The sequence below is a fragment of the Eupeodes corollae genome, chromosome 1, assembly GCF_945859685.1.
Source record: "Eupeodes corollae chromosome 1, idEupCoro1.1, whole genome shotgun sequence".
Lineage (NCBI taxonomy): Eukaryota > Metazoa > Arthropoda > Insecta > Diptera > Syrphidae > Eupeodes > Eupeodes corollae.
This window is the reverse complement of record NC_079147.1, coordinates 172725944-172751912: the sequence shown is the minus strand read 5'-3', so window position 1 is coordinate 172751912 and position 25969 is coordinate 172725944. Positions and strand designations below refer to the sequence as shown.

General features: G+C 33.2%; 3 protein-coding genes across 4 annotated transcripts in view; 2 read left to right on the top strand and 1 right to left on the bottom strand.

The window, feature by feature from the left end:
• The window catches only part of LOC129953996 (lysosomal alpha-mannosidase-like), a 424309-nt gene that overhangs the window by 380991 nt on the left and 17349 nt on the right, over positions 1-25969 (top strand). The gene's annotated exons all lie outside the window — the stretch shown is intronic.
• On the top strand, positions 396-11745 carry LOC129954003 (gustatory and odorant receptor 21a). Its single transcript, XM_056067592.1, has 5 exons — positions 396-485; positions 575-865; positions 10709-10854; positions 10934-11292; positions 11505-11745. Exons 2-5 carry the CDS (start codon positions 648-650, stop codon positions 11589-11591), a joined length of 810 nt encoding a protein of 269 aa, XP_055923567.1. The 5' UTR covers positions 396-485; positions 575-647; the 3' UTR covers positions 11592-11745.
• Positions 16283-25500, bottom strand: LOC129953993 (lysosomal alpha-mannosidase). Of its 2 annotated transcripts, none has more exons than XM_056067573.1 (9): positions 24974-25500; positions 19992-20176; positions 19748-19933; positions 19482-19687; positions 19279-19415; positions 18847-18980; positions 18074-18720; positions 16952-18018; positions 16283-16887 (listed from the first exon to the last, which is right to left on the bottom strand). In XM_056067573.1, exons 1-9 carry the CDS (start codon positions 25091-25093, stop codon positions 16324-16326), a joined length of 3246 nt encoding a protein of 1081 aa, XP_055923548.1. In that variant the 5' UTR covers positions 25094-25500; the 3' UTR covers positions 16283-16323. The 2 variants fall into 2 exon arrangements, with proteins under 2 accessions (XP_055923548.1, XP_055923547.1); XM_056067572.1 differs by lacking the exon at positions 18847-18980 and adding an exon at positions 19092-19225 and having other exon boundaries at positions 24974-25499.

The following is a 25969-nucleotide window of genomic DNA, read 5'->3' as shown; positions in this document are numbered from 1 at the left end:
TTGCACCCTTGTTTTTGTTTGAGTGTTAAAAGGCGTTCCATATTTACCCAAAGTCATTAGTGAATATTTTATTTCGAGCCTATAAAAAGCCTCCCTCATGAATTAAATTAGTCATAATCAATATGGCCTTCTGGGGGACAGGAAAAATATCAAAAGTCACTCCGATTCTGAATCCAAATCAAAAGCAATTCCTGGAGGACGAACAACGCTACCGAGAGAAGTTGGATGTTCTGGGAAAGAAGGATGGCAGTCTCTCAGAGATGTACGTCCGAAAGGAACAAATCACAGACGACCCCAAACTGCTGGACAAACACGACTCTTTCTATCACACAACCAAAAGTCTTTTGGTTCTGTTTCAAATCATGGGTGTAATGCCGATTCATCGAAACCCCCCCATTGATAACATGCCTAGGACTGGCTATTCATGGACTTCGAAGCAATTTTTCTGGGCTCTATTTATATATTCGATGGAAACTGTGATTGTGGTAATGGTGCTGAAGGCCAGAGTTAATCAATTTGTTACGAATTCCGATAAGCGCTTCGATGAGGCTATTTATAATGTGATATTTATTAGTTTACTTTTCACGCATTTCCTGCTGCCAGTGGCTTCGTGGCGACATGGATCTCAGGTGGCCATATTCAAAAATATGTGGACAAATTATCAGTTGAAGTTTTTAAAAGTCACCGGGACGGCAATAGTGTTTCCGAATTTGTATCCATTGACATGGGGCCTGTGCATATTTTCGTGGACTTTGAGTATTGGAGTGAATTTGTCTCAATATTATTTGCAACCCGACTTTGAATTATGGTACACCGTGGCTTATTATCCGATAATCGCCATGTTAAATGGATTTTGTAGTTTGTGGTGAGTTAAATACGTTTCTATTTTATATTTCTACTTTTTGCTTCCCAAGCAAATAGTATATTCATTCAAATTTCCGCTGTACATGTGTGACACTTTATTAAAAATTAAGGTGAGAGTAGTTTTAGGTCACATTCTTTTGCAGCTAATTTGTTTGCAGTGCAGAACATTTTGGAAATTTGTTTCTAAAGGAAAATTTGCATATACATACGTTCAGGAGAAAAAACTGCCAATAGGTGATGGTGTTTAAAGATCTCTTACTGAAAACTGAACTTTCTGAGTGCCTAACAACCCCTTGAGTTTAAATTGATACGTCATACAAATTGTGTAAAGGTTTAGAAGTGCGGAAAGCGTCTTTGATTTTTTGTTAAATTCTTTTCACATAAGAATATACATATAATAAATTGTTTTTGTGTAATTTATTGAGCAATTTGTTTGTGAGAAGTCCTTTTTTTACCAGTATGCGATGTACCTGATGTGGAGCCATTCTTTAATTTTTGAAACAATAATCGACAAAACGATTATCATTAACGTTCCAGACTTTTAATCAGATGTGTGGTGGGTTCACACCCTGAACATAAAGTTGAGTTTTTATCACTTAAAAATGTTCTGTAAAGGAGGCTGACAAAATTAAAACTACTTATATGTATAATAAAGGGGAAAAACGCTACAAAAATATAGATACTAAAGGCCAGAAAATGGGAAAATTTGCAAAAAAAATATTTGTAAAAAATAAAATGTATGAAGATTTTTCTAGCTTTTTTGGCGTTTTTCTTCTGGCACATTTTCCGAGAGCCAATTATTAATACCCCTTTCAGTCTGCTTACTCATAAAATGGAACTTGGAGACACATTTTAAAAAATGACTGTTTTGTATCGAGCTTTTTTAAATATTTTGATCATTAAGGAGTCAAACTTTGAATTTAACACCTCAAAAAGTTTTTTCAATTCTTGTATTAAAGAAAGCCTAGCACTCTTTATGTGCCTAGTTTGTGTTAAGAAAATAAATTTGTTTTTTTTCACAGAATTTTAATTTAAGTGTTAATTAAGGTTTCTTCTTAATAATCAGAATATTTGCTCCTTCTCTCAGAACAGATGTTATTAAAATAATTTAAAGCATTACTAAAGTTGTTTCCAAATTTGAAATTTTGTGAATACCTCTAAGATTATTACAAATATGTTGGTTGTGTTTGACAATCAAATTTAATTTAATTTTAATTAAACTACGAAAAAAATAGTTTATACAATTAAACTTAATGAGTATTACGGCTCATATGACCCCCCTGGATCCTCCATTTTGTTAAAATTTGTGTAGGGCGATTATAACAAACCTGAATTTCCTATTCAAAGCCACCATTTTTAGCCACAAAGTGTTCGATAACTGGAAAATGTAACCAAGCTTCACAAACTTGTTTTTTAGGATTTGAAACTATGAAAATTTGAAAGAAATATGCTGTTACCTAACATACCAATTATTGTGTGGTTTTTATTCCTACTGTTTTAGTGTAAATTATTAAATCTACTCTGTGTGTACCCTTCTTGTTAAAAAAATATTTGTTTGTCCTCCCGTGGCCTTTGTAAATAAAAATGTGTGCATCAATGTACCCAACAACTAAGCAAATGTTCAATGAATAATTACTTGTTATTTATGATTTTTGTTATTATTGGTTCTATTTACCTCGTGGAATTGAACTTTTTAAAAAACCATTACTTTATTTCAGACTTATCGTTTTAATTATATATTCCAATATATTTTTGAAAAACGTTCTCCCAAATCCAAATAATAGAAAAGAAGAACACGATCCGTTTATATTTAATTTAAGTTTAATTCAAATTAAGAAAAGGTTTATCGAAATAGGTAGAGTTATAGATTCTGATGACCTTAAAGATTATCTGAACTGTGGTGTGACAAATGAATAGTTTATAGATGAAATGATATGTATTTTATAATAAGAAAAAGCTTTCAATTATATATAGCAAATACAATACCATTAATTATGTATGTAAATAATATAGTACCATTATAGATTCATTTACGATATTATGAAGAACAGTGTTAATAGATGATAACTTCTAAAGATTTTTGTATTGGCCTTCGTAAAATAGAACCGCTAGAAAGCTTTATTTCACATGCTCGAATTTTACCGTCTCGCCTAAGAAAAGCCTTTTGTATTACAGCTAAGTGGCATAGAGGTCGAGGCAAGGATGAATCTTCCACTAATACCACATCTCCAACTTGAAGGTTAGACTCGAGGTAATTTTTAACAAGATGTAAGGATCTCAGTTGAAAAAGGTACTCCATAAACCACCTCTTCTTGAAAGCAGCTATGAAAATTAGGCGCTCTTTCCACTGCTTTCGTAATGCATTACTGGTTTGATTTTCCGATGAAAACTCTTGCGGAGGTCCGCTTGGTCCATTTAGAAAATTAGCAGGAGTGGGTGGTGCAAGGTCTAATGGGTAATCCCCCATATACGCCTTGAATTCACCACACATTCAACTTCTGTTAGCAACGTATGCAGCTGATCGTTGTTAATGAGTCGCTCGTCGTACAGCTGCTCGTAAAGCTGTTTTAACCAAACCCACCAGACGCTCCCAAAGGCCTCTCCACCATGGAGCTCGTTCAACAATGAATTTCCACGTTATTCGAGATTCACCCTTACATTTCTTAGCTGCTGGAACTCAGAGGACGTTTTCTTGAAAGTTGTAGCGTTGTCAGAATATATTATGCGAGGAGCTCCTCGCCGAGCAATGAATCGTCGTATTGCAAGAATGCAACTCTCAGCTGTAAGGTCATTTGTGTATTCGAGAAGAACAGCACGATCTGCTGCACATGTGAATAGTTAGATGTAAAACTTTTTTCGATGACTAGACATATCCAAAACGTACAACGGAGCTGCGAAGTCAATTCTCGAATGCTCTAGTTGACAAGACTCTATCTTTTGGAAGTGATGCAAAAGGTTGCGTTGCTGATTTACCTGTTACCTCGAGGAAGCTTACAAACGAAGCAATTTTTGATAACATTTTTTATTATTTTATAATCCAATATTTTGAGCGTAAGTGTGAAAGAACAGCTGAGGTACCACCGTGGAAGATCCTTGCATGAAGATCAATTACTATAAGTTTCGTCACATAAGATGACTGCGGTAAGATTATTTTCGTGAGAAATGTTTATATTATTTGCAACATCTTGGAGATGACCACCAACTCGTAACAACTTATTGGTATCATCTAAAAATGGAAATAGAGATAATAATTAAGAATTAGAAGGCATACCCCTTTTCCTTGGCAGAGATGAAATCTCATTACGATAATACTGTTTTTGAACATGTCGGATCCAGTAAATTTCAGCTTTAGCGATATCTTTAGCAGAAACATAATCAAAATCGCGTTTTCGAAACCTCTCAATAGCTCGGAAAACGCAAGCAGTTACACGGAAAAGACGAGTTAATGTACTAAAATCCTAGCGTTTAAAATCGGATCAGCATACTGCAGTTTTACATTATCTTCATTTGTGTTTTCGTCTGCCTTTAAGGACAGAGTACACAAAGCAGCAGTATAAGCAGTACTAAAGTTATGAGTAATCGGCCAGAAAGGTTTATCCTTCACTAGCCAAGAAGGATGCACTTACGCCTCTTGTAAGCAGATCAGCAGGGTTTTCCACTCTCGGACAGTATCGCCAGGATGACAGATTTGAGAGTCCGTCCACAGAAAAGCATTACAAATAGTGATCCGTAGATTGGCTTGCAAATACGCAAGCATCCGAGCAGCAATCAAGGCTGCCGTTAGTTCCAATTTCGGAATAGTAAGTTCATTTTAGCCATCGTTTTTATTGAGGAGCAACTCTGTTCTTTGCGCAAATAAAGTTTACCGTAAGTTCACCATTACAATGAACTGCTGTGGCAAGATTTTCATCATGAAGAGACGCAACAAAATCGTCCATATAGAAGCTGTTTTTCAATAGATCACAAGTGAAACGACGACACACCGTCTCTTCGTCAGTTTGGGTAGAAGCTTCTTTACTCAGTTCTTGAATCATCGCACCAAGAATGTACGGACTGCTTTTCACCCCAAATGTTAATTGCGTCATTCGGTAAGTCCTCACCGCAGGTAATATCTTGTCGTTAATGATCTTTTCGGCAAACCAAAGAAAGCGGTGGCTGTCTCATTCGATGTTTGATGGTTTGAGCAATATTTGCAGAAACGCCTTTTCGATGTCTGAAATTAGACCAACTTTTCCTACTAGAAAATTTAAAAGGATTAGCAAAAGATAAGTAAAAAGTTCTCCCCTACTTCTAAGGCGTCGTTAAGCGACGAATGGTTGGGTGCGTGGGCGGACGCGTCAAAAACAATACGGAATTTTGTTGTTTCCTTATCTTCTCTATACACCGGACAGTGTGGCAAATAATAAAGGCCGTTATCGTCAACCACGTTCTCTGACACCGGTTCAGCAATTCCCGTTGAATATCGATCATAGCCTCATCGTAATTAATAATTTTCCCAGCTGCACAAACTTTTCTCACTAGTGACTGCATCCGTATGAGTGCACCTGTACGGTTATTATGAAGCGGGTGGAAATCGTTTTTCATGGAAGCAATGCTTCAAACCTATCACCTTTCCTATATATATACATTCAAGGAAACATCATCACTTACCACCTTTTTATTTTCAGAAGTGATTCCCAAAATATCGAGCTTCCAAAACCTCTGTATATCTCACAGGCACAAACGTTGAGTGAAATTGCACAAGTTGAATCTGATGCTTTCTGTTCGATGGTCGATGGTCCTTGAATTGAAATCCCAAGATTGTGTTGATTGCTGTCAACCTATCTGTTAGACGCTTGTGTTCACCTGTTGCGAATTGCCAATATGCTTATACTTATACCACCTTCTAGTGATTGGCCATGGGCGCGATTATCCGCTGACTGCAGATTCACTGTTGAAACAACTTGGTCGTTTTTGGGGTCAGAGAGTACATCAAAGCAAATAGCTGGAATCTCAATTGCATCTACCACTACAGCTTGATCATCAAATTGGCCACGAAGCACAAAACGAACTCTATTACAAAGCTTGCTTGGCTTTGGTTTGTCACTACCGAATGTGATAACGCTCAGTTAATGCTCTCCGACAACAGGTAAATTTAAACGACGGTAATGACAATGCGAACAAACATAGAAAAAGTAGAGCTTTCATTTGGCATAAGCACATTCTGTTTGCAAATAAGTAATACCTTTTTTAACTCGATCAGATATGTATAGGTTCACTGCAGAATCATCATAGCATGTCGTCCATTACAGGTTTTGCAGGTGATTGCTTTTACTCGGCACTCATCATCATTCTCTTGGCTACCACTTTAGACATTGGCACTTGAGTCCTCGTAGTAACGATGAAAATCCACTCGTAAATAATTTGGTATGCAACGCAACAAAACACCTTTTAACATCACAAAATAATTTGACGACTATTCCCGTATTCCTCTTTTAATAATGTTATAGTCGTCACGTAATTAGCCTCCGAAGGAGTAAGACCAGCTATTGTTTCTACTGCTTTGCCTATGAGAACCGTCCTATGAGTAAATTTTCTACGATTCCTAAAATTTTCGAGAAAATAGTTTATGATAAACTAACCTTTATTCTCAAAGAAAATCCATCTCAGCATGGATTTATAGCCCGAAGATCCACTACAACAAACCTATCTATTTTTTGTAACCAAATTACTAGAAATCTCGAAAATGGTTTCAAACTGATGTATTTTATACTATTAAAAAAGATGGAATCTATCGGATTCCATTCTAATAGTTTAAAATGGTTTGCGTCCTATCTCATAGGTAGAACACAGTTTGTCCGCTTTAATGATTTACTTTCTGAAGTGATTCATGTAACTTCTGGTGTTCCTCAAGGAAGTCACTTGGGATCCCTTCTATTCCTGATATTAATCAATGACATACCAACGGTTATCAACAATTCTCTCTGCCTAATGTTTGCGGATGATATCAAAATTTTCCACTGTATCAAATCCTTGGACGATTGTATGGTGCACTGTTAACCAGCTTTTCTTAAATGTTTCTAAATGCCAATCTTTATCTTTCTCTCGTAGTCTTAGTACAATTTGTTTTGAATACGAAATAAATAAAACAAAACTTACTAAGCTTAAAGAAAAGAAAGACCTAGGTGTAATATTTGATTACAAACTAAACTTCAACTCCCATATTGATTTTGTTGTTGCTAAAGCAAATACTATGCTAGGGTTTGTGGTTCGCAACTCAAAAGAGTTTAAAGATCCATTTACCCTTCGGTCATTATTTTATGCTTATGTGAGATCTTCCCTAGAATACTGCTAAGTAATTTGGAATCCTTTTTATAAAAATCACTGTTTAAGAATTGAAAGGATTCAGAAAAAGTTTTCGCGAATTGTAGTTCACCGACTAAATTGGAACATTGAAATGCCTCCTTATGAAACCAGATGTAAACTGCTTGGTCTAATACTACTTGATATTCACCGTCGGTATTTTTCAGTGGTTTTCATACGTGATATTATTACTTCTCATATAAACTGCCCTTCACTTTTGTCCTTAGTCGATATATATGCTCCGTATAGGCAAACGCGATCTTGTACTCTATTTCATGAACCCTATCATAGAGTAAACTATGGTTTCAATGGCTCCCTGAAATTACGCCATAGGAAATTACACCAAAAAAATAAAATGGAAAAAACGCCAAAAATTCTCCATACAATTTTTTGGCTTTTTTTCCTAGGAAAAAGAACCCAAAGAGTTTGGTGTTAATTCCGGATTTTTTGGCTATTTTTTCCGAAAATTTCTTGGCGTTTTTTCCTTTTAGAATCATGAAAAAAGGCCAAATAATTTTTGTTTGGAAAAAACGCCAAAAATTTGCTTTTGGACTTTTTTTCCAAACAAAAAATGAAAAAACGACCAAAAATAAACTTTTTAGTTTTTTTCCAAATCTTAAAGCAAAAAACGCAACAAAACAAACTTTTTGGCTTTTTTTCCTAATCAAATAAGGATAAAAAGCAAGAAAATTAACCGTTTATTCTTCCAAATCAAAAACAAAAAAGTACATGTTTGTCGAATGTATTCATATGGTATACAAAATTATATAACGGCAAATAACAGTATTTTACATGTTTTTCACGAATTTTGAAGAGCATATTTTGTTAAATTTTTTAACGTGATCAGTAGTTATTGATAGTTTGTTGTTTCCATACCGTTAGTAGAAGAGCGTTTTGATAAAGCGATGGACAAAATGGAAAGTTTTGATTATGAAATTATAAGTGGTAAACAAAAAAATAGTAAACTTTTGTACGTAACAGAACAAAAACAAATACACAAAAAGAAAATGTGTGTATAAAAATGATGTTCTTTACATTTGTTATATTAACAATTGTGGTGCTAAAATGAAAGTAAAAAGTGATGGATTGTGTGTTAAAGCAAAAAACTTCATTGACCAATGTCCGTGTTGTCGGGAAAATGTGGCAGATGTCCTTCAGGTTTACATTTAATACCTATACAAAAATTGACAAATTGAAATAAACAAAGTTATAAGAAAATGTGTTCTACAAAACAAATGCACAAATACCTATGATATAATCAATGGCGGGGGAGGCAGCGCGTACGCGTCGCGTTCGCCGTTGCAGCGCGACGCGCGCGGCGCCGCGCCACGCGGGTTGCACCGCGCCCCTCCATGTTACGTCGTACGTTCAGATTCTTTTATAGACTTTTTGGGCTTTAATTTCAAATTAATTTTGGAAATTAAGCCAGAAAAAGCTCTGTTCATTCTTTAAAGGCTTAATTTCCAATACTAATTTGGAAATTACACCAAAAAGTTCTTATTTTTTTTTGGCGTTTTTTCCATTTTAGTATTTTGGCTCTTTTTCCAAAAGTTTGGCGTAATTTCCACACTTTTTGGCGTATTTTCCTTTTTGTTTTTGGGCGCTTTTTCCTATTTTTTTACGCCAAAATTGTTTGGGCTTTTTTTCCAAAACAGTTTTTGGCGTAATTTCCTATGGCGTAATTTCAGGGAGCCGTTTCAATGAGCCTCTAACTCGATGCATTAGAGAATCTAATATCATTTGTAATCATGTTGACTTCTTTTCCTAACAAAGTCGAGAATCTTTTAAAAAATATTTATTGTATTTATTTCCTAACTCCTACACTGGTGGTTCAAGTTTTAGCCTTACATAATTAGATATTTGTATTTATATTTCACTTCTTTATTACTAAAGTTAAAACCTTGTTTCTGTAGTCTGTAAGATTATATTTTATTTGTTAATTATATTATATTAATCTGCTTGATTAATTTATCGATCGTACTTAAAGAAGGATTATCATGAACGAGAAAGCGATATTGTTCTCAAAATGGGACCCAATCTTTAAAGTCGCCCGAGAATTTCTTCGGCTGCAACTTTTTCAATTTCACGGCATTAAAATTCGATGGCGCGTTCGTTTCGTTCGTCGAATTTAACTTTCCTAAACGTTCAAAATTCCCGTGTTTCGGCACCAGATTTGAAAAACGTTCTCCCAAGTCCAAATAAAAGGAAAGAAGAACATGATCCGTTTATATTTAACTTAAGTTTTATTCAAATTTAGAAAAAGGTTTACAAATATTGAAATAGGTAAAGTTATAGATTCTGATGACCTTAAAGATTAAATGAACTGTGGTGTGACAAATGAATAGTTTATATATGAAATGATATTTATTTAAGAATAAGAAAAAGCTTTCAATTATATACATATAGCAAATACAATACCATTAATTATGTATGTAAATAATATAGTACCAATAAAGATTCATTTACGATAGTATGAAGAACAGTGTTGATAGATGATAACTTCTAAAGATTTTTGACAATATTTGTTTCTTTCGAAATTATTTTGGATAATGTGTTAATTGCAAGCGGGAGTCCAAAATCGTTGCGTTTCAACCATTGGTACCGAAGGCCTTTATAATACGGTACCGCAAATCTTTATATTAAAGGTATGTGTACATGTAGAACGACAACCTCCTAGAAAGTTTATTGTTTCCAGTATCATTAAAAATGCCAAAAAAACGATCCGCAGTAGTCCAGTTTTTATATTTGAAAGTTGATATACAATTGAATATTTGCCAGAATAATTTATCAAAAAATTCCCAAAAAAAAATAGCGTAATTTACACCAGGGATGAAATCGGGTAAGTAATAGTTGACTATCAAAATCAAGAAAATACGTCTGTGCAAGGTGACAATCGATTTCAGAGTGTTAACCAAACAATTTGTTAAAAAAAGTTACATAATCCAGGAGAATAAAATTACAAAGTCTGAGATAGGTGGGTCACGCTCTGTTCTGAAAAGTCTTCAAATCCACCCACACAGGGCGCCGTAGTAAATTTACGCCGCGGATTAGGTGATGCACACAATTGGAAAGGCACCTCACTCAACTTGGAGGGTGCAACTATACAATCTAGCTAGGGCCGAGCTAAATGGAGAAGTTTGTTGGGTAAGGCCCCAATTCACACAATACTGTAGTGCCTCCTTAAGTAAACAAATAATATCAAACATAAGCAAAAGTCGAATTCAAACCTATGCTAAATTTGTATACCTAGTGCCTTAGAATTCAACTGAGACGTAGACAAAGGTGGGTAATAGGTACCTAAACTCGCAACTTGAGGTTTCCACTCATTAAAATAAATGTTTGAAAAATGGAATCCTATTTTCGGTAAATTTTAAAGTATTATCAAAACAAACAGTCAATTTTTTGCTAACAACTAAGATCCTCAGGAAATATAATCTTAAATTATTAAAGATTAAGCCATATCATCTCATTATCCAGTGTATTATTATCAAACTTATTTCAGGTATATCAATTGCAATGCTTTTGGCACTGCCAGCAAGGCTTTAGCTGGATTTCTTCAAGAAACCTTACAACGAGAAAAACCTGCACAGAAACTCACAGAATATAGACACCTTTGGATGGACTTGAGCCACATGATGCAGCAACTTGGTACATCCATTTTTATAATACACTTTCTATTCCAAATAAGATGGTTTTATATTTGTTTTAAAATGTTCAAAATCTATAGGTCGTGCTTATTCGAACATGTATGGAATTTATTGCTTAGTTATTTTTTTCACAACTATCATTGCAACTTATGGATCGCTAAGTGAAATTATTGATCATGGCGCGACCTACAAAGAAGTTGGTCTTTTCGTTATAGTTTTCTATTGTATGGGATTGTTGTACATAATTTGCAATGAAGCTCATCATGCCTCACTCAGAGTTGGCCTTGATTTCCAAACAAAACTTTTGAATGTGAATTTAACAGCTGTCGACGGAGCAACCCAGAAAGAAGTCGAAATGTTTTTGGTGGCCATATCAAAGAATCCTCCAATAATGAATTTAGACGGATATGCAAACATTAATCGGGAGTTAATTACATCGGTATTTTGCTATATTTACATACATACATATGTACATATATTTTAAAATTAGACAAGATTTTCATTTGGAATAAAATCACATTCGATTTTTTTGAACTTAAATTGCTAATAAGTAATGTATGTATGTATGTAAAAAGTATGTACATGCAACTCTATTTCAATCCAATTCATACCAAACTAAAAAGTCACTTCAACACTTTTTTTTCTTTTTAGAATGTTTCATTTATGGCAACTTATTTGGTCGTACTTCTACAATTCAAGATAACTGAACAACGAGGTTTGAAAGTCCAGCAGGGGTAGATTGCTGAAAATGTATTATATTATAACTGATATGAGCGACATCTTATGTGTTTTTATTTTTAAAGAAAAGAAATCGATTTCTGTAGAAAATTTTATTTCTTAACAAGCAAGTACAAAAACCATATTAAATACACGAACCATAACTTACATTTAATTTCGAATCTGTTTTTAGTACTCTCATGATGGCATTCGAATAGGGCGACATCTAGATATTTTTTTATGTAACGTCTGGTGGAGAAATCCATTTGCAGCCGGGAGACTTACGAGTATGAAAGCCGTGTTGGTATTTGTTGGTATTTTGTTGGTGTTCCATATAAAGGTAGAGTGAGAAATTGCCAAAAATTGTACAGTTTTTATATTTGAAAGTTGATACAATTGAATATTTGAAAGAATAATTTATCAATAAATTTCAAAAAAAAAAATAGCGAAATTTAGACCAGGTAAGTTAGATCGGGTAAGTAATAGTTGACTATCAAAATCAAGAAAATAAGTCTGTTTAAGGTGATAGTCGATTTCAGAGTTTAACCAAACAATTTGACATAAAATAAAAACTTCAAGGAGGTTTGTTCGTAGACTACTACATTAACATCAAGCGAGCTTGATGCTCGCCCCAATTCTTTATATACCTAAAACGAGTTGAAATGAGCTTGTGGAGGAATTGGTTTTACAAATAATGCATTATGGTCTGCTTATTTTCATGTTTGTGTACAAAAAATATAGTTTTGTTTTAATAAAATAAAAAAAAATTGCACATGGAGGAAGTAGCATATCGCCGGCTGAATGCTTAAATGCCCCATATACAAAAAAATTATTCCTCAGAAAACGAATTTTAAGGTTTGAAACATAATTTCGTAATTTTGCATTTGAAAATTTCAACCATTGAATTTTATATACATGAATGAAATATTTCTTTTTTTAAATTTGAAGTCCTAGGGTTAAAAGCACTTATGGTTATTTAAAAAAATAAAAGTTAAGAAAAAGTCAAAAATGGATATAGAACCCGTTCCATACAAATGTTAAAACTATGAAAACCAAACTGCAAAGGGGTATGCTCATTTTCGGCCCGGAGTGTACACCAATGAATTTGGTATCAAATTAAAGGTTGTTCTAAGCCGGATATATCTGCAAAAATATTTTGTCGATAACTCATGGGAGATCCGAGATATTTGAGATTGAAGTTCGAAATGTCCAACCATTAAAAATCAGCACTTTTTCGACATAAATGCTAATATCTTTGGATACAGAAAAGTTAGAAAAATCAAAAAAGTGTTAAAATAAAGGTGTCAAAAATATCTTTTAAATGAAACTAAAATTACATTTCTTTGATTTATATATTTTGAGTTATTTTTAATCTTTTAATGTTAGAAGAGTAGCATGTGAGCGGTATAAGCTTAACATACAGGAAAGAGTTAACCACTCAAGCTATTAAATATTTGTCAATTAGTTTTTTTCCGTTATATTTCTTGGTTTGATGCAGTTGATATTAGGCTTTTTGATGTGATTTCTTCTTAAAATATGTTTTTTGACAAAAATGGATTACGATTCAACTTTTAAAGAAAATCCAAGTAACGTAAATAGTTCCCAAGTGCAAAGAAACGAACCTAGCTCAAGTGTGGGAAATCAAAGACAGGTATGCGTTAATTGCCAAAGGTCAATTCTACAATATTATTGCAATTGCCTAGTAGGTCGAAGAACGGTTGGATGCTGCAACAAACAACCTTTTAGTGACCTATGATTCAGATAAGAATTATGTTTTGCCAAACCCATTGCCATTAAAATTGTTTATTTTTCTTTGAATTATCATTTAGTTTATAATTATTTAATATTTTTCTTTGAATTAATTTAATTTTGTTTTGTCGATACTGGATAACAACTTCTTTATTTATTCTAATATTTCCACCACTTTAATAAGAATTATTTATTTTTTGTTTTAATTTTTCCAATATTACTACAAGAATTATTTTTATTTTAGTGTTCGGTATAAGATTTTTTTTGTATTTTTATTATTTTCAAAATAAATAAATTGTTGAAGAAACCCTAAAAAATTATATATGAAAATAAAAGTTGTGAACTAAGCCACTTATTGGTGCCAAAAAAAATTAATATCATCATTGAATTTTAAAAGATATTATTGTACAAAAGTTTGCCTAAAAAAATGCTGTTATTCAAAGGTTTGATTAAAAATAACTCAAAATATATAAATCAAAGAAATGTAATTTTAGTTTCATTTAATAGATATTTTTGACACCTTTATTTTAACACTTTTTTGATTTTTCTAACTTTTCTGTATCCAAAGATATTAGCATTTATGTCGAAAAAGTGCTGATTTTTAATGTTTGGACATTTCGAACTTCAATCTTAAATATCTCGGATCTCCCATGAGTTATTGACAAAATATTTTTGCAGATATATCCGGCTTAGAACAACCTCTAATTTGATACCAAATTCGTTGGTGTACACTCCGGGCCGGATGTCCCTTATAAAATGAGCAATCCCCAATGGACGTAGAACCTTTATGCTTTTAACATTGGGAATTCAACGATAGCAAAAATAATAATAAAATATAAAATTTCTAGAACTTTAAATTTTTTTAAATCTATTTGTAGTGATATAAAACAAAAAGGAATATTAATATAATGGCAAAGCCCTTCCCTATATTACATTGGCTTAATTTTAAGTCGATAAAAAAAGTATGAAAAATGAAAGTATTTTCACATTTTACAATTAAAAATACCCAACTTGAACTTTGGTTCTTAAAATTTCATAGAAAAATACATTCAATTTTATTCGGAATTGGTTTAAAAAATACTTCAGCATTCATAGGATTAAGTTTTAGTATTTTTTCACAGTTTTTCAAATTAACTATTTTTGTTTTTTACCTTTTCTGTTTTTATTCATTTTAGTAAAAACAAAAAAAAAATGCCTGAATATTATCGATAAAAACTTTATAAAGAATACTCTAAATGCATTTATTTAGTTTGTGAACCTAAAGATATAGAAATAGTCTTATTAAAAATATTTTTTTCTCCTTATTTTTACCTCGTTTTTAAATATATTATGGCCTTTTTTGAGAAATTATCCTTATAAACACAGCAGATATTACTTAATCAGCACTGAAAACTATCAAAACCAGAATTGAAGCGTCGAAAAATAATCATAAATATTTAATTAATTATAGACAGCATTTTTGGGTTTTTAATTAATGTCTGTGTTTAAATTTTATTTTAAAAATGATTTAGAAAAATGCATATAGGGCACATAAGCAAGAAAAATGTCACTTGGTTTCAATAGATTGTGAGAGGTTACATGCTATATGCCATCTCATGTGGATATGAGGAATTTAAGCACTAAGCGTCTGTTTTTAAAACTTTAATAGAAAATCTGCCCCGCCTCGTACAAATTTTCGATATGCAGCAAATAAGCACGAACAGAACCGAAAATATGTGGTCTATGAAGCAAAACTGGTTTCTGTAACTTTATTAATAATGGAGATAGAGAAATGGGAATAGCACCAAGAAAGAGAACATACGAATTAGTATAACTGAATCTTTAACTCAGTTTCCCGAAAAAGTGGTATGTGGGGAATTTAAGCATTCAGCCCGCGATATTCTGATATGTTGATCTGTTATTCATTGTTTAACATGAATCTCACTTCAACTCAACTATCTCACTTGCACTTTAAAAGAAACATCGAAGCACCATTTGCATTTTAGAAATCATTAATCATTTTTAAATCTTCTTGTGTGGTGGAAACACCAAAAAGGTTTATTTAACCTAAACTGAGATAAACCTTTGGTGGAAACATAGCGAAACTTAATTATCTTTTCTATTGTTTTCTCTTGTAAAATAAGCCCAGTTAGTCCATTTTCATTTACAAAACTAAATAATATCAAAGTAACAGATTGATTTGTTCCCCAATGGAAAACACATGAATCCAAATGCACAACTACTTAACGAGCACTGCCATCGAGATACAAAATTAACACATATCTTTGAGTTAAAGCAAGTAGTTATAACTTCTGGTCAAAAAAGTGTTTCAAGGACAAATTTTGAGACTTACTTTTACTTATAAGTATATGTATATATAAAAAAAAAAACAAAAACAAATTCATCGACCTTCATATGGAAGGTTGTATATGAAAACATATGCAAGGATGAAAATTGTGTTGACTTTTTAGGTGTAAAATTAATTGTCTCCTTTATTCTGCAGGCTGCTTAAAGGAATGGAAATAATATTTTTCTCTCACTTCCGCTGAATTTCTACACTTTCGATACTAACGCCAACGACTCAGCATCTGGTCGCCCTAAATGTTTCTTCTCTTGAGAGTACTATAGTTTTCATATACAAAGCCTTTGGTAAACAGAAATATGAAAATGTCTCATGCAACTTAAACTTAACTCTAACAGAAAAGTTTCTTGCCGTTTGGTTTGTAATTTACAGCAAAAAAACGCTTGTCCTAATTGATTTCGAATTTTTCAATTTCTTCTAATATTCCAAGTACTTGTGATGGGAAAGAAATTAAAAGGGTGTAAGTACTTTCTTCCAAAATAGGAATTTAAAATTAATTAGATGACATAAAAGGAATTAAATAACAATTTGTTTACGTTCTCAGATGCACTTGTATTAAACAAAACTTTAAGCAACAAGGGAATATACATCTACTTGAAGGTAACCATTTAAAAGCAAGTCAAAAATTGTCAACATTCTCTGCTATTTATTAAAGGGAAACGCTTAAATTTTCTGTTCCAAATACAAAATAAACGTGCGAATTTGCATCGGTTCCATAACAATAATAAATTTATCTTCATCATCCGTTAAATCGATCTTATTTATCTCAACCAGTTTCTTCATATTTGCTAACCTCTCTGATCGGAGTTTATTCAATTGAACTCTTTCAGTACCACGATTAATACGATTTGATATTGACACATATTCATCCATATATTTAGTCGACATCATTGGTCGCTTGGCAGATTGAAGACGAACATAACGTTGGGATTTTTCGTATTGAGGGAAGGTATCCGTATCATATTCTGTTGTTTCAGGATCTGTTTGGAATTGCATTCGACGACTTTCGGCCAACCATTGGTTTCCATCCAAGGTAGTCTCTTGAATGTTCACTAAATCGAGTTGGCGAAAGATATCTTTAAGGTAGAATGTCACTGGTTTAGAATATTCAGGATCTTCGTCTTTTTCGAGAATATGCTCGAAACGAATGAGAATTTCATTTTGATGCCAAGGCTCAAAAGTCATAAGATTGATGTTTTGTGGGAGTGAGAGAGTAAGTCCAGAGAACTGTAAATACGGAAGAGTAAGTTTATAAGAACTTATGAGATAAGCCATCGCGTGTTTTACTTACAATATTTGTGTAATTCATCCTCCACTGATTGTAGGGGAATTTTTCAGCGTCGTTGAAAAATTTCCAGGTGGGTAACAACTTCTGCATTTGGGTAAATCTCTCCCGAGCCTTACTTGTTGGTGAGTCTTTATTTTGGGACCCAACAAACAAATAATGATGACCACGAGCAACTGTACCATTTCCATACGAAGTCTCGTTTAGAGCTTCCAAGACTCCAAAATCATCATCATGAAGTAGCCTACGATGGATCATAAGCTCTAGAGAGCCATCTAACAAACTAGCTCCGCCTTGAGCCCTATCGACAAGAATAGCCATACGGGCTTCGTCGTCTTCGAGGGCAATCTTCGTTGTTATGGGATAGTAATTTCCAGCTTGTTTTTCGAGAAGCTTTAAATTCCATGTATCCCGATGGTTACGCTTTCTCTTTATCATCTCTCGACCGTTTGAATCGGTATAGAATATTCCAGCAGACTTTATGTCCGAAGTGAATCGGCTTATAACTTCTTTGCCAATTCCGTCACTAACAGGAATAGGACCAACAAGCCATTCGAACTCGGCAAAGTTCTCCTTAGCATACACTCGAACCACTTGAGTTATCCATTCATTGAAGATCTGATGAACCTCCTCGACAAGTGCCCCTCGGAAAATTTTTATTTCTGGGTTTTCTGTTACTACACGAACCGTATTATTTGGGCGGAAGATATATGCTCCCGACGAACGATTACGGTATTCCAAATTGTTTCCAACTGCTGCCTCATAGTACAGGAACTCTTGAGACAATTGACGATTAACTCCATCCGACTCCACAGCAGTAAGAAAGCCATTGGTGTCGAAAGTTAGTTTTATATTATCGTTACCAATTGAGTTGAGGGCTGCCCGTTTCACCATTTTAACTTCTGGTGCAAAACGACCAGAGTCCTTTACCTTTGTAATGTAATAAGACTTGTAACCAAGTGGAGGTAATTCACTTGCCAGGAATACGAGTTCAAACTTTGCATTTGAATGCCTAAACTTCAATGATTTGATGGCATCAGCGATGGGGACAACTTGGGATTCAATTGATACTTCTGTGGAGAAACAGACCAATACAAATCAAATCTTATGAATTCTATGACTTCTTACCTCTATAGTCTTTTACTTCATAGTTATGTTCAGGCACTGGAACTCTGATATATTCAAAGGTAGAGTGTGACAGTGGATTATACAAGGTAAGAATGAAGCCTTCACTTTGTTCGGATACGTAACAGCTGCTTATGTTCAAAAGGTCACAATTTTGGAATTCGAATTTATAGTCTCCTCTGGCCGGAACATCCTCTCCAGTAGCAATTTTGTTCAAGGCCACTTTAGTGTTCACCTCACATGCTCTAATTCCAACACTAAGCCTCTTAGCGTAGTCATTGGCAACTTTTTGTTTCTCGGTTCCAGTGACTGCGTCATGGTGCTGCATAATTCCCATAGTTTCCCTCATGAACGCCAGGTGACCCTCCATCTCCTTTCTTCTGCTTGATGTTGAAGACAGAACAGATAAAGCCGTCAACTGTTTACAGACTTGAAGGAAATGGTTTCCCACTCGTTCGTAGCGCTTCAAAGTTGGCCTGGATGTGTAGTAACCGGTCCAGTAGGCATGTGGATCCGAAGCGTATGGGAAAAAGTCATCATCTTTAGTGGGCCAAGTAATTCCCGCGTTATGAAGCGACTTCAAATAGCATGAAGGCGTGGAGTAAATTAGATTTATATCGGACCCATTAGCTTGGCGTTCATTTCCGTATCTGATATAGAAAGTATTAAATAGTTAGAGATTTTTTGAAAAAAAGAGGTGAAACATTTAATCAGGATAAAGGGCTGCATGCAGGATATTAGACGAATGGTTTATGTGTTGGCTTCTCAAGACTCACTTAATAAGTTTGTCAAGATTTTTATACCACGAATTGGCATTCTGGTAATGGAAATCTTCTCCCATAGTTATCAAGACATTGTTGGTCCGATAACCTTCTGCCATATGTTGGACATAATCAAAAAACTCATCGACCTAAAACGGAGAAAGAATTGTTGGTTAAGATCAATCGTTCTTGAACATGCATCCCCTTAAAACTGATAGGCGTTTCGCTTTTTTATGTGTTTCCTCCACCATTGAGCGCACCTTATCAGCTTATCCAAGTTTTTGAAGTAAACATTTGCATCTTGAAATGTAAAATCCCCTCCCATAGTAAGCATTATATTTTTAGTCCGATAGAATTTTCGTTGATCGTTGATAAAGTCGAAGTACTCATCGACCTATGTGGAGCACAAACATAAAGAATCTCAAAAAGAAAAGGTTCAAAACTTACCCGCCGATTGACGTTGTTGTCTGCACTATGTTTACCGTCGATTATCGGTTCATCAGCGCAGAGGATATCGAAGCAAAAGCCAGGTGGAGGTTGATATTGATTATAAAGTGCGCCGGTAAACAAGTTGGATGATTCACCTGAAACAAAAAGAAGATTGAAGGTTTGAAATATTCTTGCTTTTGTCGATGTTTTTGGTCTCCCACCTAAATTTGCACTTGCTCGCCAGATCATTTCAGATTTTTGTTCAATCAAACGCTCAGTTTTATCTTGGTAGTCAAGACGACCGAAGAACAGACCGTCATAGCCCATCTGAGCGAAAATCGAAGCCATTTCACGAGAATGTCCAAAGGGATCAATTTGCCAACCGATCTTTGGCCGCCCGCATTCACCAAAAGTGTCGTTAAGAAGTCTTTCAATTAAAATACGTTTCAGAAGTTTTAACTATGACTTGGAATTAATGTGTAATCACCTTAATCCCCATGAGAATTGATCAATTATACTTTGATAATGAGTTGTAGCTTCATCATTCATACTCCAAGCTCCACCGATGAATTCTAAACGACCCTCAGCAACAAGTTGCTTAACTTGTTCTTGAAGCTCAGGACTTTGCTCTTTCCACCATTTGAAGAAGAAAGCTGATTCCACATAGATAAACCTGCCAAAATAGGAAATAAATACATTTGAATTTAAATCAATGTATAATGAAATATAACCTCTTCTCGGGATCTCGCAAAAGCTCTTGAACAACAGAATCGATGATGTATTGTACTCCAGCCTTTTGAATTAGTGTTTGACTTCCATAATAATATTGATCAACGGTCTTTAGCCATCCTACATCATCGTGAGTGTGAGCTACTATATGAACATTGAGCATGTTCGGTTTTGTTGGATGGCAACTCTGAAATATGTACATATATTTTGATTTTAATTTTTAAATTGTAGTAGGAATATAAGATTTTTTGTTAACCCAAGAAAAAAGTCTGACATTTCAACAAAAAAAACTTTGATTTAATAAACACATGTATAACGTATGTATGTATGTAGGTACTTAATTTTGTTCCAAAATTTCGAAGATGAGAAAACAAATCTTATAATACCGTTTTATATCGATGATTTGGGCTAGTGGCTACGTAGTCAAGGGAATCTGATTGGCTAAATGCAAGTACAAAAATAGTTTTTCCCTCCGACGCGACGTACATAGTATAAACATTTCGGCTACAAAGTTAGTGCACGTTTCACAATCAGCTGCTCGGTAAGGACACAACAATTCAAAATTAAATTAATCTTTCAGTATTTAAATACAAATATAAATCAATCACATTATTATCTTCTATTTGTTTTTATTGAATTTAAAAAGATAAAAAACTATTTTAAGTTCTGAAAAAACAAATGTTTTCTTATTTATATATTTGTATTTGTCATTAATATATTCATCATATTTCATTTTTCAAAAAATTATTACCCTTATTTTTTTAATATTACATGTATACGATCCGCAATAGTCCAGTTTTAACATTTGAAAGTTGATACAATTGAATATTTGCCAGATTAATTTATCAAAAAATTCCAAAAAATAGCGAAATTCAGCCCAGTGGTGAAATCGGGTAAGTAATAGTTGACTATCAAAATCAAGAAAATACGTGTGTGTAAGGTGATAGTCGATTTCAGAGTTTTAACCAAGCAATTTGACATAAAATAAAAACTTCAGAAGTGGGTTTGTTCGTAGACTACATTAACATGTCATGTTGAAGCGAACTTGACGCTCGCCTTAATTATCTTTTCTATTGTTTTCTCTTGCAAAATAAGCCCAGTTAGTCCATTTTTCATTAACAAAACTAAATAATATCCACAGTAACAGATTGATTTGTTCCCCGATGGAAAACACATGATTCCAAATGCCCAACTACTCAACGAACACAGTCATCGAGATACAAATGCAATATCAATCGTACCAACATTTGAAAACGAAATCACATAAGATCTATTCGTAAAAAAATTTCAAAAATTTAATCTGTAGTAAGATTCTACTTTAACTTTTATCGGTAGTATCCATACGACGACTATTGTTTTTGTTATTCGTGTAAAGTCCTACTATATTATTGATAGATTTTCCAACAAAACACGGGAATTGTCATACAGTTATCTACCAGACTATAATAAAAAATAAAGTGATCGACTGAGTCGTACGAACTTGCTCTTGTATCCAAAGACTGATAGTTAAACATTTCACAAATTTACCTTTAAAATAAGTATGTCTTCAAAAATTTAAATTCAATTTAAATGTTCCAAAAAACCTTGAATAATTACTTTTTTTTTCGAAATTCGTTAGAGCGTTTTTTTTTTTTAACTAAAATCTTATATATAAATACGTGGATATGTATATGCACATACAAGCATATGTATATGCACATACATGCATATGTATGTATGTATATTCTATATAATTATGGTATGCACTTTTATAGAGATTATTAATATAGGTTTAAAATTCATTTTTGTAAACAAAACAAATCATGATTTATTTTCGCGATCAAATTTGGAAAAGAATGTGTAATTTTTTTTAAACTAAACAAATAAACACTGACAATTTTGATCATCAAATAATGTTGAGACTGTATATAGAACAAATTATTGCAACCGCCAAGGATATGTACTATATATTAAAAGGATATGTACTATATATTAAAAATGTAGGTATTCTAATAATGGGCAGGTTCAGACAACATTAAGGGCTTCATTTGCAGTCAACTTCATTCTTTGAACGTTTTGACCAAGGCAACTAGTTAGTTTTTCAAGTGTCATGAATTTCAAATTCAGAACTTTACTTCACAAACCTATATTTTAAGTTCATAGTACACACACTACCACAAACATCATTGTCTACAAAACACTCCTCAGGCAAGCTACAAGTCCATCACAATTTGTTTGTAAAGAAATATTACTTATTCCTTTTCCAAATGGACAACGAACCCTTTTACAGAGAGCATTAAATGATTTCTATTTAAAAATTTGATAACTTCAGGAAATAGACAGCATGATTCCCAAATGTTTTATTTCAGAATCAAATAAAATTAAAATAAAGTTTTTGGATTTGAAATTGGGTCAGCAATTTTATGAGTCAAAAGTCCAAAATTATATTTCCATCTCAGCCGATTAAAAGCTTAGAGCTGCGGAAATTTATACCTGTGGCTAGGATCTTATCTTAAGTTTACCGATATTGTTATTATAATATTATAAACAAATGTATAAGAATATGTACGCACACTAGTATCGATGTATGTACAATGAACATACATGCATCATTTCATATCATTGTTTTTTAAGATAATAAATAATAGCAGTTGTAGATCAAAGACAATATAATCAATTATAAATAGTACTACGATAAAAATATAGATGCAACATATGAGATTATCTGATTTTATTTTTATCAGCATTTCTTTTAATACTTCTAAGTAAACAGCTGCGGTAAAAATAATAGCAGTAAGAAGGGAATACTGAAAAAATTGAACCTAATAAATACTTAATGATTTTTAATCGTTATAAATATTTATATTTATTAAGCCACATTAATGTTAATCCAGGTTATGACAAGAAAAGTTTTAATTTTATCAAATAAATAAAAATAAAAAAAAATTACCTTCAAGGTAAAGACTTGCTCCGGTCAAAAAATAGTAGTATTCACAAAAATTAAGGAAATTAACAAAATGTTGATAGAAATTTCAAGAAAATTTAATATGTAATACAAATTCTCCTTACCGATTTCGGAGATAAAACATTTTTCCTGCCGCGGGTTTCAGGTTTTTCTTTATAATTTTTTGCATTCGAAATCATTTTTGCCGATTTTTGAAGAGAGTTTTGGATTTTCGTATAAGTTTTTCCTTCAGAAAAAAGTTGGCGAATGATTCGGCGTTTCTTCGGAGTGCAGTGTTTACTACGGCCCATACTGTAAGTGTATCTGAGTATAAATACGATAATACAATGAGGCATTGAAAGCTTACCTTGAAACTTTAGATATTTATAATTTAAATGTGCACAGGAGCAAAAAAACAATATACAAATACCATAAGCTTGCTAAAACTGCTATTATTTTGGCCGCTAAGATATACACTTTAAGAGCATTCGAGTAACATTTGGGAAAAAACCGTTATGTCATATAATTTTTTTTTCCGGAAATGGAAGACAAAATGTTCTGGTATCAAAAAAGTAGTTAATGAATGTAATTAATTGTTCATATATTGCATTGTACTAGAATATATTAATAGGGATGTTACACTGCTATTATTTTGACTGGCACTGTACAAAGAACTTTTTAAAAGCGTAGTAAATTTTGTACGGTTTTCAAACACATAAACTTCTAATATTGCTTTTGACAGTAATACAAAATGGGCGCATTCACAAAGCTAGTGGCTACGTAGTCAAAATTCAACTAGCTTTGTGAATGCAAAACTACACTCCAAACTAGTCAATCCGAAATTGTCATATTTTTTACAAATGAAAATATATAAAATAAGTAAAATTTTTGATTTGATAACTTTAACTTACCTTTTGTGTTTTTAAATTCAATAAAATCAAATTTAAGACACAATTTGAATGATTTATATTTGTATGTAAATATTGAACAATTTATTTCATTTTGAATTCGTGCGTCCTTACCGAGCAGCTGATTGTGAAACTTCAAAATCATTCTCCACTAATTTTGTAGCCGAATATTTTACACTACGTCGGAGTGGAAATTTCAACTACTTTTGTAGTTAGATTTAGTCAATCATAATCCCTTGACTACGTAGACACTAGCTTTGTGAATGCGATCAATGTATTCAAGGAATATGTTACGAAATATTGACGTTCACAGTTAACACATTTTTATTTTGTACCAGGCTTCCTTGCGAGTGGGGTTTTTCATAAAAAAAATTACAGTCAAAAGGAATTGTGTTTATCTCACAAATATTTCGTTTATAACAACCATGACCGTATCAGAAGATTGATTTTCAATTTAACCCTTCTCAAACTAATTTCTTCTGGAGGTATTATTAAGGTAAGCATATTTGCCATCAAGGAAATTCAGCCACAGCTAAATATATTTTGAAAAGAAAGTATTTACTTCTGTTGGCGTCAACTTCAAGACATGGCTGAGGAAATTAACCGTCTAGTGAATATTTTATTATCAAAGGATCTAATGGGACAGCCGTAGATATCTTGCGATTAGAATTTATGTTTTGTACAATTTAATTTATCAAAACCTCAAAAATATTTTACAAAACAAAAGCTAAGAGTGTTAGATCCAATATGAATCTCTTAATTCTAAAGGAAAAAAAGACGAGTTCAGCAAGCTCTAATTTTCTCTATTTAGGTATAAAACAAAAGTATGTTATAAAATTATGCTCAATGCTTTACCTTATCAAGTATGGACCGATTATTTATATCTATTATTATTATGTTAGGTCACTTGGCACTTTGTCACAGACTTATTTATGTACAAACAGATCTTAAAAAACTAGCCCGCTCTGACAAGTAGTATGCATGTACAAAATAAATAAACCATTCATAGCTCAGTATGTGTCTACATTAAACGTTTATTACACCAACACAACCCCAAACATTTTAAATTTTGTCTGGCCGCAAGGAAAATAATGAAATATGTACATATGTATGTACCTACGTATAATAATATTAAAAAACATCTCACGCTCACCTCATATCCACATTTGCTTCCAACGTATCCAGATGTACTTCTAGGCCCTTCTTGAGGTCGAGCAGAAATACAAAGGGCAAATGCCAGCAGGCCAACCAAAATTTTAATTTTCCAATTCATTTGGAACAACGATTCCGAAAAGAATTCCCTAATAAAACTTTATCACGTCTTAACAATCCGAGAACTTAACCCAAACTGAACTGAGCTGAGCATGTCCGGCGCAACTGGACTTGCTCATATATAGTGTGGCGACAACCGTAAGCAACAACGACGACCGCGAAGCAACGACGAGGAATGTAAAGATTTATCAGTATTTTTTTTTGTTTTTGCTCTCGTATAAGGCTTGTTACGGCTATCAGCAGATTATGTTTACTTGGGTTACTTAGTAATATTATCATCCCACAGTTCTTCTTCTCTCTGTGTTCCTGTATATACAGAACAATCAGCAACTTGCTTTTGCAAGCAAAAATAAAGCGGGGAAACAATAAATAGTTGAAGGAAGATTATCCATAAATTGCAGCCGCAAATTGAAATGCTTCGGGAAAAAAGTTGTTGGCTGGTAGTTGAGGCGGCGCGCGGCGCGCGGGCGGTGAGTATTAACAGTGACCAGATTGATACTGACTTGCCGGCCGGCTGCATAAGATTCCCCTGCATATGATATAATATTCTCAAACCAAGACATTAACTTTATCATGCGCAGTTTGATAAGTTATTTATAAACAATTGACCGAGGTAAACGATTTTGTGTCGACTTCAAATGTTCCTTGAGAAGATCAAGAACACCAATGGAACAGTTTTGTAGTGAGAGTGAAATCAAATGAAAAAAATAAGCTTCTGTTGTATTTTCAATGCATTTATTTTAAAATGTAGGTATGTTCTATTTTTCCTTACAACCTTTTGAAGTGAAGATTTAATTTAAAGATAATTTTATAAAAATCATGATTTACTCGTATTAATGTTGTGGAGACTGGTATCACTGATTATATTCCCTAGATT

Bases quoted from the DNA above. Each gene is read 5' to 3' on its own strand.
- LOC129954003 (XM_056067592.1), top strand. From the start codon at position 648: ATGTGGACAAATTATCAGTTGAAGTTTTTAAAAGTCACCGGGACGGCA. The intron at 866-10,708 runs GTGAGTTAAATA...AACTTATTTCAG, and splicing joins AATGGATTTTGTAGTTTGTG to GTATATCAATTGCAATGCTT. The intron at 11,293-11,504 runs GTATTTTGCTAT...TTTTCTTTTTAG, and splicing joins ATCGGGAGTTAATTACATCG to AATGTTTCATTTATGGCAAC.
- LOC129953993 (XM_056067573.1), bottom strand. From the start codon at position 25,093: ATGAATTGGAAAATTAAAATTTTGGTTGGCCTGCTGGCATTTGCCCTT. The intron at 19,688-19,747 runs GTGATTACACAT...TTTAATTGAAAG, and splicing joins CAATTCTCATGGGGATTAAG to ACTTCTTAACGACACTTTTG. The intron at 18,721-18,846 runs GTGAGTCTTGAG...TTTCTATATCAG, and splicing joins AATCTTGACAAACTTATTAA to ATACGGAAATGAACGCCAAG.